Here is a 16,763-nt window from a genome sequence, read left to right on the forward strand (position 1 = left end):
CATGAGCCAACTGATGTGTCAACGTCATAGATGACTTCTGTGATTGTGGTTCAGCGATAATTCATAATCATTTCTTTTACTTTTTCCTCGATTTCAGAGTTTGCTGACGTGCTTGGGAGTCTGTGTCACTCGTCATCTTCAACTTATCCATGGCCTATTGCCAAACGCTTATACCAATCGTAAACTATTTTACTAACAGCAGAATCACCAAAAGCAAGACTTAATATTTTCAAAACTTTAATGCAATTTATTTTGATCTTGTATCAGAAGTTAAGACAAATCTCTGATCCAATTTTATACGAAATAGATAATCGCCGATACTACCAAAACGCACGTAACCTATTTTGACAGCTAGCAACAGACCATATATCCGATATGCTTAACACTGTACATAAAAACCCAATTTTTCGTTATTGATTACCAGCTTCGGTCACTGACGAACCATTTTCATCGTAGTTGGTTATGAAAACTGACAACGTTAATCGTTAACCAAACATTGTTACAGCGCCCATATTGCCACACAGCTGTACAAACGATACACAGCAATGATAGACCCCGCAGGGTAGCCGCGTGGTGTAGGGCGTCTTGTCACGGTTCGCGCGGCTCCTCCCGTCGGAGGTTCGAGTCCTCCATCGGGCATGGGTGTGTGTGTTGTCCATAGCGTAAGTCAATTTAAGTTGGATTAAGTAGTGTCTAGGCTCAGGGATCGATAACCTCTGCAATTTGGTCCCATAAGACCTTCCCACAAATTTCCAAAAAGCAATGATTGCCCGTACCTGGACATAAACAAGATAGCAGATATTCGTAACGCGACAAGGAAAAGAAGTAAATGCCTGTCTGATAGCTGTCATCTACCTTATTACCAATGTCAGATTACACAACCATCTACAATTTTTCATTTTAGATGTGAGGGTAGCTCGTCAATGAACCGAAACTGGTAATCAATAAAGAAAATTTGTGACCTTGACGTAGGATTTTTATCCAAAGTGTTTTAAATCAGTAGATCGTGTATCTTCCCATTGACAATGTCGAAGAATAACACTGTACACATATTTTAAGACATGTTTACAAACACAGCAACGAAAAGATCGTACGAAACGCCAAGCGGACCATTACAACTCGCGAAATTACAAAAATACCGTTACATATTGAACACGCCTCGTATTGCAAGAAAAATGTTTTAACTTTCCTTGCGACCCCTGAAACACCAAGACAGAAACATAAGAGAATAAATGTATAATCTTTGAAATAAACGGATAAAATTTCAACTTCATGGCTTATACATCCGCTGCCGTAACTTTACTTGAAAAACACTACACCATGCTCTAAAAGTGAGTGAATACTGCTGGAAGATACGTGTTTTGACGAACGACAGAACTTTCCAGTTTATTTTATTTGCCCCCAAGAGTTTGTACTGTGTTCGGCCATCTAAAATGTATTGACAGTGAATGTTCAGTTGTATGGAAAAATACACAAATGCATATTTACAGAACTGAAATCTCAAGAAGTCATAGTCTTTTCCACAGCACAATTTTAACTAATACCATGTATATTGCCGGCCGCGTGGCCGTGCGGCTGTAGGCGCTTCAGTCTGGAACCGCGTGACCGCTACGGTCGCAGGTTCGAATCCTGCCTCGGGCATGGATGTGAGTGATGTCCTTAGGTTAGTTAGGTTTAAGTAGTTCTAAGTTCTAGGGGACTGATGACCGCAGATGTTAAGTCCTATAGTGCTCAGAGCCATTTGAACCATGTATATCAGACGTTTTGTTTTAGCTGTTCACACTATTTCTAAATTTGATCATAAGCGATACAGAGCAATGAAAAGTTAATACTGTTAAGAACCAAAGGTTTTTCTATGTACTTTTAAGAAAATTAAAAATTACTTTATGAAGGCGAATGTCTTCAGTAAGCAAAACAGAAGTGAACTGAGTGAAATTTTCTCCGATAGTCAGCACTGACTCCAAAAATTCCCGATGTTTCAGTATCATATTTGGGTCGCGAAAACAAGACAAGACGTCGTTTACATTGCTTTCTAACTCAGAATCACACTCACAAGCAAGACAACCGTAAATGTTGATTCTACGTAGATGTAGAGGAAAAGAGCCGGGATTAAAGCGGAGTGGAAGTGATTGACAGTTCTAAATGTGTCTCCGTAAACCACAGTCTTGTAGGAATGTGATGTTATTATATCACACAATGATGTTTGGTTTGTGGGGGCTCTCAACTGCGCGGTCATCAGCGCCCGTACAAAGTCCAAATTTTTTCGCAGTCCAGTCTAGCCACCTTATGAATGATGAGGATGATGATGAAATGATGATGACAACACAAGTACTCAGTTCCCAGGCAGAAAAAAAAATCCCCACCCAACAACCCAACACTGCCAGGAATCGAAACCGGGACCCCGTAACCCAGAGGTAGCAACGCTAGCATTTATTTTATTTATTTATTTTTATTGATCTCATTTTCTTATATATTTTTTGTTGAAATTGTTCGGAGCGGACTTCCGATATCGCCCGTTCTGGTTCTTCGTTGATCCGGTCACTCAGTTTGTTTTATTACAGACGATAGCTAACCCTCTGACCGAACACGCTGAGTTACCGTGCCGGCATCCTCACACCCTGAGCTGCGGACATATCACACAATATCCACCTTTCGTTCGTTGTGGCGCATTCCACATCTCTTACCAGTGTTGTTTACCGTGACTCTTTCGTTTACGGAAACTTCAGATCGAAAGAAGTTCCTGTAGATAAATCTATAGAAGACATATATCAGACAACACGTGCAAAAACGAGAAATAGTCATTAAGGCTCCATTAGGTTTCGGGATCAGCCAAAGCGCCGCGAAAACATGAAGAAGTACATTGGCTATTAATACCTGCAGCCGAAATGGCGAATGGTAAACCTTCCGAGTGTGCTGACCAAGATAGTGATTGTTATGCTCAAATTGTTTGCTCAGATTCTCATCATTATCATCATTAGCATCAGCAGCATGATCACCATCCATTGACACCCACCACATGGTAGAAGGTTCCTCTATATTTTTCATGTCGCTTAGGTCTTCTATAATACAAGGGGCGAGCAAAAAGTTTCCGTCTGAGGGCATTTTTTTAGCGTATATGCAAAATGGCGCGACTGCGATGCGGGTATATAAACAGCGACACTTAGTCAAGGGATCAGTGTGTCATTCGAGTCCTTCCCACGTGTGAGCGAATAACGTGGGAACGTGAACTACACCAGGAACACACGGCGTGGAAAACAGCTGCTGTTCGAAACAGCTTCTGGTCGGCTCTGAATCGATAAACACAGGTCCTGTACGATTTTAGAAGGAATCTTCGACCACTTTCCCTGCAAAATAGCGGAAAATTCAGGTAGTGGTAATGGTGGTGGATAGCGTCCACTCGCTTTACTCTCCAAAGTAAACCAGAAAGGCTCAGTAACACTGAGGTCTGGTGACTGTAGTGGCCACTGGAGACACGAAAATTCATTCTCGTGCTCACAAAACCAGTCATGGACGGCGCGAGTTGTGTGAACAGGGGTCGTGTCATCTTGCAACACAGCGCCACCATTGGGGAACAAACATTGTACAATGGGACGCATCTGATCAGCCAAAATGGTCAAATACCCTTGGCAGTCAAGCAACGTTGCAGAGTAATCATGGGGGCCGTGGAATAACAGGATAGACCATTCCTTTTTTTTTTTTTTTTCATTAGTCTTCTCACAGGTTTGATGGGCCCGTCACGAAATCCAGCGCAAACCTTTCCATCTCAGAGTAGCACTTGCTCCCTACTTCCTCAATTACAAGTACCGGGTGAACAAAAAGTCAGTATAAATTTGAAAACGTGATAAACCACGGAATAATGTAGATAGAGAGGTAAAAATTGACAAACATGCTTGGAATGACATGGGGCTTTATTAGAACCAAAAAAGCATTGCTAGACGCGTGAAAGATCTCTTGCGCGCGTCGTTTGTTGATGATCGTGTGCTCAGCCGCCCCTTTCGTCAAGCTTGGCCTCCCAGGTCCCCAGACCTCAGTCCGTGCGATTATTGGCTTTGGGATTACCTGAAGTCGCAAGTGTATCGTGGTCGACCGACATCTCTAGGGATGCTGAAATACAACATCCGACGCCAATGCCTCACCATAACTCCGGACATGCTTTACAGTGCTGTTCATAACATTATTCCTCGACTACAGCTATTGTTGAGGAATGATGGTGGACATATTGATCATTTCCTGTAAAGAACATCATCTTTGCTTTGTCTTACTTTGTTATGCTAATTATTGCTATTCTGATCAGATGAAGCGCCATCTGTCGGACATTTTTTGAACTTTTGTATTTTTTTGGTTCTAATAAAACCCCATGTCTTTCCAAGCATGTGTGTCAATTTGTACCTCTCTATCTACATCATTCCGTGATTTATTTTATTTTCAAATTTATACTGACTTTTTGATGACCATGTATTTATTGGACTTTTTTCGGTATCTGCCTTTTACTACAATTTTTACCCTCTTCAGCTCCCTCTAACAACATACAAGTTATTCCCTGACGTTCTAACAGATGCCTTATCATCATGTCCCTTCTTCTTGCCAGTGTTTCCCATACGTTCCTTTCTTCGCAGACTCTGCGAAATACTTCTTCATTTATTGCCTAGATCTTTATCTACAACTACATAGATGTAGATACTCCGCAAGCCCCCTTACGTTGGGTGGCGGAGGGTACAACGTACCACTACTAATTTCCTCCCCTGTACCACTCGCAAACAGAGGGAGGAAAACGACTGTCTATATGCCTCCTCATGACCCCTAATTTCTCGTATCAACATCACGGTAATTTCTTACAGTGAATTCTTGTGGCACTAGATTCGTTCGGCAGTCAGCCTCAAAAGCCAGTTCTCTAAATTTTCTTAATAGTGATCTTCGAAAAGAATGTCACGTTCCCTTCAGGCATTCTCATTTCAGTTCGCGAAGCATCTCCATAACGCTTATGTGTTGTTCAAATCTACCGGTAACAAATCTAGCAGTCCGCCCCCGAATTGCTTTAATGTCTTCCTTCAATCCGACCTGGTACGGATCGCAAACACTCGAGAATTACTCAAGAATAGGTCGCACCAGCATCCTATACGCGGTCTCCTTTACACATGGAGCCACATGTTCCTAAAATTCTCCCAGTAAACCTCCTTCCCTACCACAGTTCTCACCTGTTCGTTCCATTTCATATCGCTTTGCGACCTTACGCCCAAATATTTAAACGACTACACTGTGTCAAGCAGGACACTATTAATACGGTATCCGAATACTCTCCGTTTGCTCTTCCTACCCAGCGCATTAACTTACAGTTTTCCACATTTGAGCTAGCTGTTATTCATCACACCGAGCAGAAATTTTATCTTCCTACAGTAACTCAGCTTCGATACCTTATCGCACACCACAGCATCATCAGCAAACAGCAGCAGATTGCTGCCCACCCGATCCACCAAATCGTTCACACTATGTCATCAAAAGTATCCGGACATCTGGCAGAAAACGACTTACAAGTTCCTGGCGCCCTCCATCGGTAATGCTAGAATTCAATAGGGTGTTGGCCCACGCTTAGCCTTGATGACAGCTTTCTCTCTCGCAGCCAGGTGCTGGATGGTTTCTTGGGGAGGGCAGCCCATTCTTCACGGAGTGCTGCACTGAGGAGAGGTATCGAAGTTGGTCGGTGAGGCCTGGCATGAAGTCGGCATTCTAAAACAACCCAAAAGTGTTCTGTTGCATGCAGGCCAGTCCATTACAGAGATGTTACTGTAGAGTAACCACTCCGCCACAGGCCATGTATTATGAACAGGTGCTCGATTCTGTTGAAAGATGCAATCGCCATCCCCGAATTGCTCTTCAATAGTGATAAGCAAGAAGGTGCTTAAAACATCGTTGTAGGATGTGCTGTGATAGTGCCACGCAAAACAACTAGGAGTGCAAGCACCCTTGATGAGAAACACGACTGCACCATAACACCACCACCTCCGAATGTTACTGCAGGCACTACACACTCTGGCAGATGACGTTCACCGGGAACTCGCCATACCCACCCCACCTGACATCGGATTGCCATACCGTGATTCGTCACTACACACAGCGTTTTTCCACTGTTCAGTCGTTCAACGTTTACGCTCCTTACACTAAGCGAGGCGTCGTTTGGCATTTACCGGCGTGATGTGTATCTTATGAGCAGTCGCTCGACCATGAAATCCAGTTTTCGCAGCTCCCGCCTGTGTGATGGTCTGGGTAGGTGTCTGCCTATTACACATTACGACCATCTTTAACTGTCGGCGATCCCTGTCAGTCAACAGACGATGTCGGCCTGCACGCCTTTGTGTTGTACGTGTCCTTTCTCGTTTCCACTTCACTATCATATCGGAAACAGTGGATCTAGGGCTGTTTAGGAGTGTGGAAATCTCGCATACAGACGTATGTCACAAGTGACACCCAATCACCTGGCCACGTTCAAAGTCCGTTAGTTCCGCGAAGCGTCCCATTCTGCTTTCTCACGATGTCTAATGACTACTGAGGTCGCTGATGTGGATTACCTCGCAGTAGGTGGCAGAACAGTGCGCCTAGTATGAAAAACGTTTGTTTCGTCGGGTGTCCGGATACTTTTGATCACGTAGTTTGTGTGTATATAGAACAATAGCGGTCCTATCAAACTTTCCTGGAGCACTTCTGACGATACCCTTGTACCGAGCGATGTGGTTGGCACACTGGATTCGCATTCGGGTGGACGACGGTTCAATCCCGCGTCCGCCCATCCTGATTTAGGTTTTCCGTGATTTCCCTAAATCGCTCCAGGCAAATGCCGGGATGCTCCCTCTGAAAGAGCACGGCCGACTTCCTTCCTCGTCCTTCCCAAATCCGACGAGACCGATGACCACGCTGTTTGGTCTCTTCCCCCAAACAACCCAACTAAACGATACCCTTGTCTCTGCTGGACACTCACCGTCTAGGGCAACATATTGGGTTCTATTACGTGAGAAATCTTTGGGCCACTCATAAATCTGTGAAAGTACTTCATATACTCTTACCTTTGCTAACAGCCTGCAAAGCAGCACCGTGTCAAATACCTTCAGTAAGTCTAGAAATATGAAATCAGCCTGTGGCCCTTCATCCATAGCTCGCAGTATGTCGTGTGAGAAAAGGGCAGGCTGAGTTTCGCACGAGCGATACATCCTAAAACCATGCTGATTCGTGGATAAAAGCTTACCAGTCCGTCTGATTTTCAAAATTATTCCGTAGCACGACATCTCAAATACTTCGATTCCCTTATGTTCCGGTTTTCCCTAAGTCGCTACCATACAAGGGTGTGCCCCAAATGTACATTCTCAGAATATCTTCCTGGAATTAGATTCTGTATTTGGTACCAGAAAACGTCTTTGGCCGGGCACGATGACTTTTCCTGTGCTAATTTGCTTTTTTATATCCTCCTTGCTTTGTCCGTATGAGTTATTTTGGTTCTAACGTAGCAGACTCCTCAACTTCAACATCGTGACCACCAATATTAACGTTAAGTCTCTCACTGTCCTCATTTCTGCTACTCCCTCGTTACTTTGCTTCTTTTTCCGGTTTATTCTCAATCTGTATTCTGTACTCATCAGACTGTTAATTCCATTCAACAGATCCTCTAATTCCTCTTCATTTTCGATGCGAATAGCTATCTCATCAGCGAATCTTATTATTGATATCCTTTCATCCTGAATTTTAAACCGTCTTGAATCTATTATTTCAGATATTGCTTCTTCAGTGCAGAGATTGGTCAGTACGGGCAAAAGACTACATTCCTTTCTTAAAAGCTTTTTAATCCGAACACTTCGTTCTACATCTTCCAATCTTACTGTATCTTGATACTTGTACGTGTTGTATATCATCCATCTTTCCCAAGGGCTTACTCCAACGTTTTATCAGTATATCGAGCACCTTGCAACATTTTGTGTTCTCGAACACATTTTCTCGGTCGCAAATCCAACAAGAGTGTCTTGAGTTGTCTTTTGTTTTGATTCCATTATCAAGCGCAATTTCAGATACGGCTGCACACCCATTGTATGGCTGCCAAAACCGTTACCGAACCAAAGCCCTGTTTCACTCTTGGGACGTACATTCGGCTGGAAATTGTAAACAGTGTTAAACAAGACTTGAAACATCCCCTTAGAAAAATTATGAGTGACTGTGCTGGTAAACCTCTTATGTTATTTGATTTTCAAACAGCTGAGCAAAACTGAACGTACTCACACATTTCTCTGTTTACTTATTCTGATCAACACTAAACTGACACACAATATTTTTAGCACAACGCAGTCTGACTTTCAATAATCCCCACAAAAGAATGGCCCTGACTAACAATAACCTGTACCTATCATGAATCACTTACCTCACAAAAACCTTCGTTACTCGAACTACTGCAATACAGCGAACGTCAGTACTGCCACCTTAATAAAATATTCTAACTACTGAAGGCACTAACTACTGATAAGCATAGTGAGCAAATGAAAGATTTTGGTAGAGAACAAACAATGTATTTACCTTAATAGTGTTCAAAAGTAGTGTTATATATATATATATATATATATATATATATATATATATATATATATATGTTCATGACATCCAGTCTTACAAATTTCCTTTTTCTGATGGACACACGTCCAGATTGTCCGCTCTCAAAATTCTGCCATCTCTCTCCCCACATCCACAACTGCTGGCGACTCACCTCCAGCTGCGCAACGCTACGCGCTGGCCACATCCAACTGCCCAACGTTACAATAGCAAATATTCCAACAATGCAAACCAGCCACAGACTGCACACATCACAACCAGTGATTTTCATACAGAGCGCTACGTGGCGTTACCAACATAAAAACCTAAACAGCCTACTTACAGACTCATCCGACCAAATAACGTTCTTTCGCTGCTCCATAGTCCAGGCTTTGAAGCCACGGCACCACGTAAACCTGTTACTGGTATTTACATCACTGTGCGTGGTTTTGGAATTCCACGTCGCCCTGCAATTCACTTCGTACTGATTTAGTCCTGACAGGGTTCGCGAGTGCGACTTTCAGTTGTGTAGTGACTTAGCCGCTATCATCCCCCATTTTTGTCACAATACTCTTCTGTGATCGTCTGCCACGATTCGTCAACACTCACTTTAGTCCGCGTTGTAACGTAGAAAATGATATTTTCCTGCTTCCCTATAAGTGGTACAGATCTTCGATACGACGTCTCTGGAAACACCAAACACTCCGGATCTCTGGATTACAGAAGCACATACGAGACGAGCACCAACAGTTTGCACTCGTTCCAGTTTACTTGTCCCCGACATAATACACCATCAACTTCACACAACACTGCTCTAATCACAACTGACGTTTCAAATTATTGAGGAGATTGAACAGCTGCGTTCGTGATTGAATTCAACAGCGGAACCTGCAGGCTTTCGTAGCATCTAGATTTATGTTCAAGCACACAATTCTTGCGTTGATTCTGTATGTCTGTCCACCCTCTGCTTTTAATGGATGTAAGTACTTCCACTGACTGTGCGGCAATAATGAAATCAGACAATAGCATGTCTTTTCGCTTATGTATGTGTAGTATGTAACATTTGGGTTGTGGGTTAATTGTCAGTCACTGCACCCATTGTCGAACGTCTGCAGGTAGTTAAAATTTTATTGTATTGCGACTTCTCTGTACACAATAGCTTCGTGGAACTTCGGACGTTATCCAGTAGGTGATCTACATACACCGTGAACAGTATTAGTCCTATAACACTCCCTGCTGATACGCTCCGAAGTTATTGGACAAAATGCATGAGCAGAGAGGAAAAGAGACACCCTAGAAATTACACAGTGAATTCTTGTCCTAATCTCCATAGCCAAACGAAGAGGTGGAAATGGAAAAAAGGGGTATCAGAGTGAACAATGTAAGACCTAATTTTGTAAACAAATATTTTATCGCTTGAAAGTAATCACTGTAATGAAGAAAAACTTCATCACTTATTAGAGGAAATATTGAAATATTTTGCAAAGAGCTTCAGCTAGCTAAGTATATGAATTGTCAAAAAGTTAATCTCTTCAAGGCCTATTTTGCGAATAAGAGGTTACATTGGTGCCATATGTAACAGCCGATGAAAAAATTTGAAATAAATAAAAATGAAGTAATATCAAATGTTTCGTGAGGTGATTTGTCTAAAAGTAAGAAATAAAATACATTAGAGAAACATTTGACCCATTTTGAATGGTGTTCGAAATTAGGAGAAGCAGATGAGGTGACGATTGGGAACTTGCAGTACAGTGTTGTTGTCTGAGGTTTTAAAGAGAACTAGAGGGTATTATATTTGGTGGATTATGTACAGCGTGGAGTCTCCTGTTGTGTGGTAGTGACATAGTTCTATCATCTCTGTTCAAATATGTAATAAAGTTCCAAAAAATTTTCAACAGGGAATCCTGGAAATATCAGGCAAAAGAATGTGCTTTCTCTGTCAGCAACTCATTTGCTGTAGATGATTTCGAGCATAACTGAAGGGCACATCAAATGTTTGTCTGATGTGTTTTGTTTCTTACTTTTATACAAATCATTTCACAAAACATTTGGCCTGTCGTTCAATTTTTTTTGTTATAGCTCTGGGTGTATTTTTAACGTGAAGGGATAAAATACAGCGAAATTAACTATAGCGTAAAGGAATGTTAGAATCCCATATATTAGTAGTTCACGTACATACGTTTGTAAGGCACTCTCCACGTTGTACAGCTTGCTACAGTATATTTGTAAAGTGTCAGCTCTGGCCTAGCATATAGTTTTAGAGCATCCCTGTAGTCGTTTGGCCTCGTGGTTGTGGACAGTAGCATGCACTCGCGGTGGATTTACAAGGTGATTAAGATGCCCCTACCACTGTTTTTTCTATCACACCACACTCCTTTCAAATATCATGCGCAAGGTTGTCATATACTCTCACTCACTACATGCAAACTATTAGTCCTACAGGAAAAAACGAACAGGAACTTTTGCAGCAAATTTAATGTAGTTAAATTTTGTTTTGGGATGCATTTTCGTTATAAGCAGTACTTTTCGAATTATTCAAGAAAAACGCACAAAAGTGACCTTAAACCGCGTTACTGTTGAATAAATCGAAAACCATGGCACCCAGGGAAAAACGTAACCCAGTACACAATTCAACTACAGTAAATTTCCCACAAAATGTTCCATTCATTACTTTTCTGTAGGACTAATAGTTAACGTGTAGCGAGCGAAATACACTACTGGCCATTAAAATTGCTACACCACGAAGATGACGTCCTACAGATGCAAGATTTAACCGACAGCAAGCAGATGCTGTGATGTGCAAATGATTAGCTTTTCAGAGCATTCACACAAGGTATGCACCGGTGGCGACACCGACAACTTGCTGACGTGAGGAAAGTTTCCAACCGATTTCTCATACACGAACAGCAGTTGACCGGCGTTGCTTGGTGAAACGTTGTTGTGTAAGGAGGAGAAATGCGTACCATCACGATTCCGACATTGATAAAGGTCGGATTGTAGCCTATCGCGATTGCGGTTTATCATATCGCGACATTGCTGCTCGCGTTGATCGAGATCCAATGACTGTTAGCACTATGGGATCGGTGGGTTCAGGAGGGTAATACGGACGCCATGCTGGATCCCAACTGTCTCGTATCACTAGCAGTAGAGATGACAGGCATCTTATCCGCATGGCTGTAACGGATCGTCAAGCCACGGCTCGATCCCTGAGTCAACAGATGGGGACGTTTGGAAGACAAGAACCATCTGCACGAACAGTTCGACGACGTTTGCAGCAGCGTGGACTATAAGCTTGGACATCGTGGCTGTGGTTACCCTTGACGCTGCATCACAGACAGGAGCGCCTGAGGTGGTGTACTCAACGACGAACCTCGGTGCACGAATGGCAAAACGTTATTTTTTCGGATGAATCCAGGTTCTGTTTACAGCATCATGATGTTCGTATCCGTGTTTGGTGACATCACGGTGAACGCACATTGGATGCGTGTATTCGTAATCGCCATACTGGCGTATGACCTGGCTTGATGGTATGGGGTGCCATTGGTTACATGTCTCGGTCACCTCTTGTTCGCATTGACGGCACTTTGAACAGTGGACGTTGCATTTCAGATGTGCTATGACCCGTGGCTCTACCCTTCATTCGATCCCTGCGAAACCCTACATTTCAGCAGGACAATGCACGACCGCATGTTACAGGTCCTGTACGGGTCTTTCTGGATACAGAAAATGTTCGACTGTTCCCCTAACCTGCACATTCTCCAGATCTCTCACCAATTGAAAACGTCTGGTCAATGGTGGCCGAGTAACTGGCTCGTCGCAATACGGCAGTCACTACTCTTGATGAACTGTGGTATCGTGTTGAAGCTGCACAGGCAGCTGTACCTGTACACGCAATCCAAACCCTGTTTGGGTCTATGCCCAGTCGTATCAAGGCCGTTCATACGTCATGAGGTGGTGGTTCTGTGTACTGATTTCTCAGCATCTATGTACCCAAATTGCGTGAAAATGTAATCACATGTCAGTTCTAGTATAATATATTTCTCCAATGATACCCGTTTATCATCTGCATTCTTTTTGGTGTAGCAATTTTAATTGCCAGTAGTGTAGTACAGTATGAGAATCTTGCGCGTAGTATCGGAAGGCGTTGCGGGCTGCATAAGACCCAGCGGCAGGGGCAACTGATTCACACCGTTTACTGTAGCTAGCTGCCTGGGAGAATGACGTACGGTAGTGGGCGCCAGGTAGAGAGACTGCGGAACGGACAGTGGCACGGGCTGTGTTGCAGGCGCGCGTGCACGGGTCGCTGCCGCCCATCACACACGCGCTGTCAGGCCTCTACGACAGCAGGGCGACGCCGCCCACCACCGTTGACCGGTTCGCGTACTCACAGGTAACGCTGGCTGCGCACTACTTACCTCCAATGTATAGCCGACTGCGCAGCTGCCAGCTGCAACAACTTCTCTTACAGCAATCCTCGCAACGCGGCTCTGACGTCACCGTAGTCAGGCAGCTGCCGCCCAACGCCTGCGGCAGGGAGCCACATGTTGCTACGTGCAGCAGCGCATCACGCCCTGACACAAATCACTTCGCGACTGTATGCTGTTTGTAGTTCACAGTGATCTCCCTCTGTCACAACGAGTGGCGAGAACATAACAGTTTCCAGAATGAGATTTTTACTCTGCAGCGGAGTGTGCGCTGATATGAATCTTCCAGGCAGATTAAAACTGTGTGACGGACCGAGACTCGAAGTCGGGACCTGTGCCTTTCGCGGGCAAGTACTCTACCGGCACGATTCACGCCCCGTCCTCACAGCTTTACTTCTGCCAGTACCTCGTCTCCTACCTTCCAAACTTTGCAGTAGCTTTCCTGCGAACCTTGCAGAACTAGCAATCCTGAAAGAAAGGATACTGCGGAGACATGGCTTATCCACAGCCTGGGGGATGTTTCCAGAGTGATATTTTCACTCTGCTGCGGAATGTGCGCTGATATGAAACTTCCTGGCAGATAAAAACTGTGTGCCGGACCGAGACTCGAAGACGAGACCTTTGCCTTTCTCGGGCAAGTGCTTTACCAACTGAGCTACCCCAGCACGACTCACTCCCTGTCCTCACAGCTTTACTTCTGCCAGTACCTCGGCTCCTACCTTCCAAACTTTACAGAGTCTTTCCTGCAAACCTTGCAGAACTAGCACTCCTGAGCTAAAGGATATTGCGGAGACATGGCTTAGCCACAACCTGGTGGATGTTTCCAGCATGAGATTTTCACTCTGCAGCGGAGTGTGCGCTGATATGATAGAGCACTTGCCCGCGAAAGGCAAAGGTCCTGAGTTCGAGTCGCGGTCCGGCACACAGTTTTAATCTGCCAGGAAGTTTGAACATAAGAGTTAATTCACCGTGTCTATCGATCGCCCCAACAATGCAATTAGCTAATAGCCGTAGGTTCGCAACGATATTCACACCTCTGATACCGTATACTGACCGATTAGCGACTTGCTAATCCTTAAACTGATTCATAATATTTCTCTGCTAAGGCCGTAACTTTCCGAAAATGTTGCAAGTCTTCCAGAATAGAAAGGATCTGTATCACCGCCGCTTCCGAAGAAATCACTCAACTTAGCAGATTTTTGTTTAATAGGATTAGCTGGCACTAATTACGTGACTGTCGTAAAAAAACTCATAATAATCTCAAGAATTAATAGAGTTTCGTAGTTCAGCTGTTATCGCCCGTTGTTACAACAATCAGCGATATTAGCTCATGCAACTAACCAGTTACGAGAGCAATTAAACATCATATTTCTGAACTAGCATCATGTCAATGTCAAACAGATGTCGTCTTTCCACTTTTGAAAACACGAGATCACTTAGAGATAATGTAACTGCCTCTTCAATCGCTCTTTCAAAACCCCTCTCAACTTCAGGCCAACTAATTAGTCACTTTTCTGCAGATTTTTGAATACAGAAAACTTCCTTTTACTCAGAGTCACACAACTAAGAACTCCCCTTTTTCCAGCAAAATGATCTCAATTGCATTTATCATAACGGACAAATTTTAAATTTTCGTGAATAACATACTCTGTGCAGTTTTATTTGCCTTCATAATACATTTTCAAGACATTAACGTAGGAACAGGAACTCTTATTGCTGGAACGTACTAGTTTCAGCTTAATACAATGAAGAGACACAGGAAATTGGAAGTTTGTGGTAAGTTCTGTGGAGCCAAACTGGTGAGGTCATCGGTCCCTAGGCTTACACTCTACTTAATCTAACGACAACACACACACCCATGCCCAAGGGAGAAGTCGAACCTCCGACGAGGCGAGCCGCGCGAATCGTGGCAAGGCGCCCCTTGGTTCAAATGGCTCTAAAGCACTATGGGACTTAACATCGGAGGTCATCAGTTCCCTAGACTTAGAACTACTTAAACCTAACTAACCTGAGGACATCACACACATTCATGCCCGAGGCAGGATTCGAACCTGCGAATGTAGCAGCAGCGCGGTTCCGGACTGGAGCGCCTAGAACCTCTCAGCCACAGCGGCCGGTCATGACGATGAAAATGTTCCTCTAAATGGTGATTAACTTATAAAATAAAGTGTATAGCTGTCTACGAAAAAGTTGCAGAAACAATGAGCAGCTACATTCGTTATTAGCTCATAACTAAGTCGACATGATCGGAAGAATATACAAGTAGCGCGATGTTTGGTCCCAAGGACACAACAAAGACGCTGCTCTGTACTTCGTTTTCTCATGTTGTAGGTGGAATAAATAAAAAAATTACCATTTTGTTGGCATTGAATGAACTCAAGATTGAACTATAGCATCGAACTTTTTCCAGACATCACTCTTCCTCTTGTTGAACGAATTTGCAGTTGTGTATACCGCATCACTTAATATTCAATTTCCACCCGTCACGGCCACACAAAACACAGCTGCAGTTCTATCTGATCCTGGTAATCGTTCGTTTTCACTTCGTCAGTGCTACAGCACTACAGCATGATCGTGTACTCAGCTCTCGCACTAAGTCACATCTAGCGTCACACGCCTGCACACTTCATTATAAGAGTACAATTCGACGAGATAGGAAGCAACCGCAGAGCCACCGTTCTCAGATTCATCTTGCTTCCTGATCTGTAGTGCCAAAGATGCCCATATAACACTGACGTAACAGCAACGCCTTAATTTCTACCGGATGCAACCCTCAATACGTGACTTTTACTCGCTTAGTTTCTGTGCTCTATGGTTCACGACTACACTCACTCACGGTACTAATTTAGTTACTGCTACGATCGGGTCTATTGTTCGTACTGTTGAGTAACTGAGTATGATGAATTTCTTTCTTTAAAGTAATTTCATTCCCATTCAAAATGGGCTGGCAGCGGTGGAACTGCTGCTCTTCATATTTGGTAAAATCTTCGGCCCTTTGAGCAGCACAGAATGTTTACAAAAAACAGAAAGCATAAATTTAAATTTTAAATTATAAAATATTTAGCCATTTCTTAAAATTATTAACAAGGACAGTTGTATAATGAAAATGTTAAAAGCTCTTTGCTGTCTTTAAAACAAAAATATCGATGGTACTCTTTGCAGTAAGAACATTAAAAAGAAAAGAGCCCTGTGATCAATGGCCAACTTTTGTAATCAGGTTGTTATTGGCGGGCTTCACTGCAAAGCGATCGATCTAACACAGTTACACGCCATGAGATAAATTCTACTTATAACGGTGAATTATTTGAAACTTCGCGTTCCTTCAATACGTTGATTTACGTCTTTCTTTAAAGCTGTAAGATTGCAAGAGTATGGAAAAACTAGTAATCTCACATGCATTATCTTCTACGTCTTCCGACATTTTTCAGTTTCTGGACGTTATTTTTAATCGCCGGTTCCCAAGTTTGCTCGGCAATTTCTCTCAATGTCAAGTCCAAAATTTACTGCCCCCTTCTGTTATATTGTTTTCCACATTATCTCTCTCCTATATTTTCCGTCTAGTTTTCATTCTTAACTCCAGATGTTTGTTCGTGGAACCACTGTTGTCATCCCATTCATACTCGACCTAGTATATTAGTGTGGCGACCCTGTAATTTTTAAATTTATAATTGTCCTTGTGATGTGGCTTAACCAGAAATTGCGCACAAGAGTTACATCTCCATTATTCTTGGCTAGGATCCGATTACAGTTCTACATACGTACTTTACAACCTCTCTTCAG

General features: G+C 43.2%; 1 protein-coding gene across 1 annotated transcript in view; it reads left to right on the forward strand.

Moving 5' to 3' along the window:
- LOC126336587 (disks large 1 tumor suppressor protein) overlaps window positions 1-16,763 on the forward strand; it is a 4,198,467-nt gene that overhangs the window by 1,515,418 nt on the left and 2,666,286 nt on the right. Inside the window, exon 4 of the mRNA XM_050000444.1 lies at window positions 12,845-12,949. Coding sequence (XP_049856401.1) covers window positions 12,845-12,949 — 105 coding nt within the window. The remainder of the gene's footprint in view (window positions 1-12,844; window positions 12,950-16,763) is intronic.

Source organism: Schistocerca gregaria, chromosome 2 (genome assembly GCF_023897955.1).
Source record: "Schistocerca gregaria isolate iqSchGreg1 chromosome 2, iqSchGreg1.2, whole genome shotgun sequence".
NCBI lineage: Eukaryota > Metazoa > Arthropoda > Insecta > Orthoptera > Acrididae > Schistocerca > Schistocerca gregaria.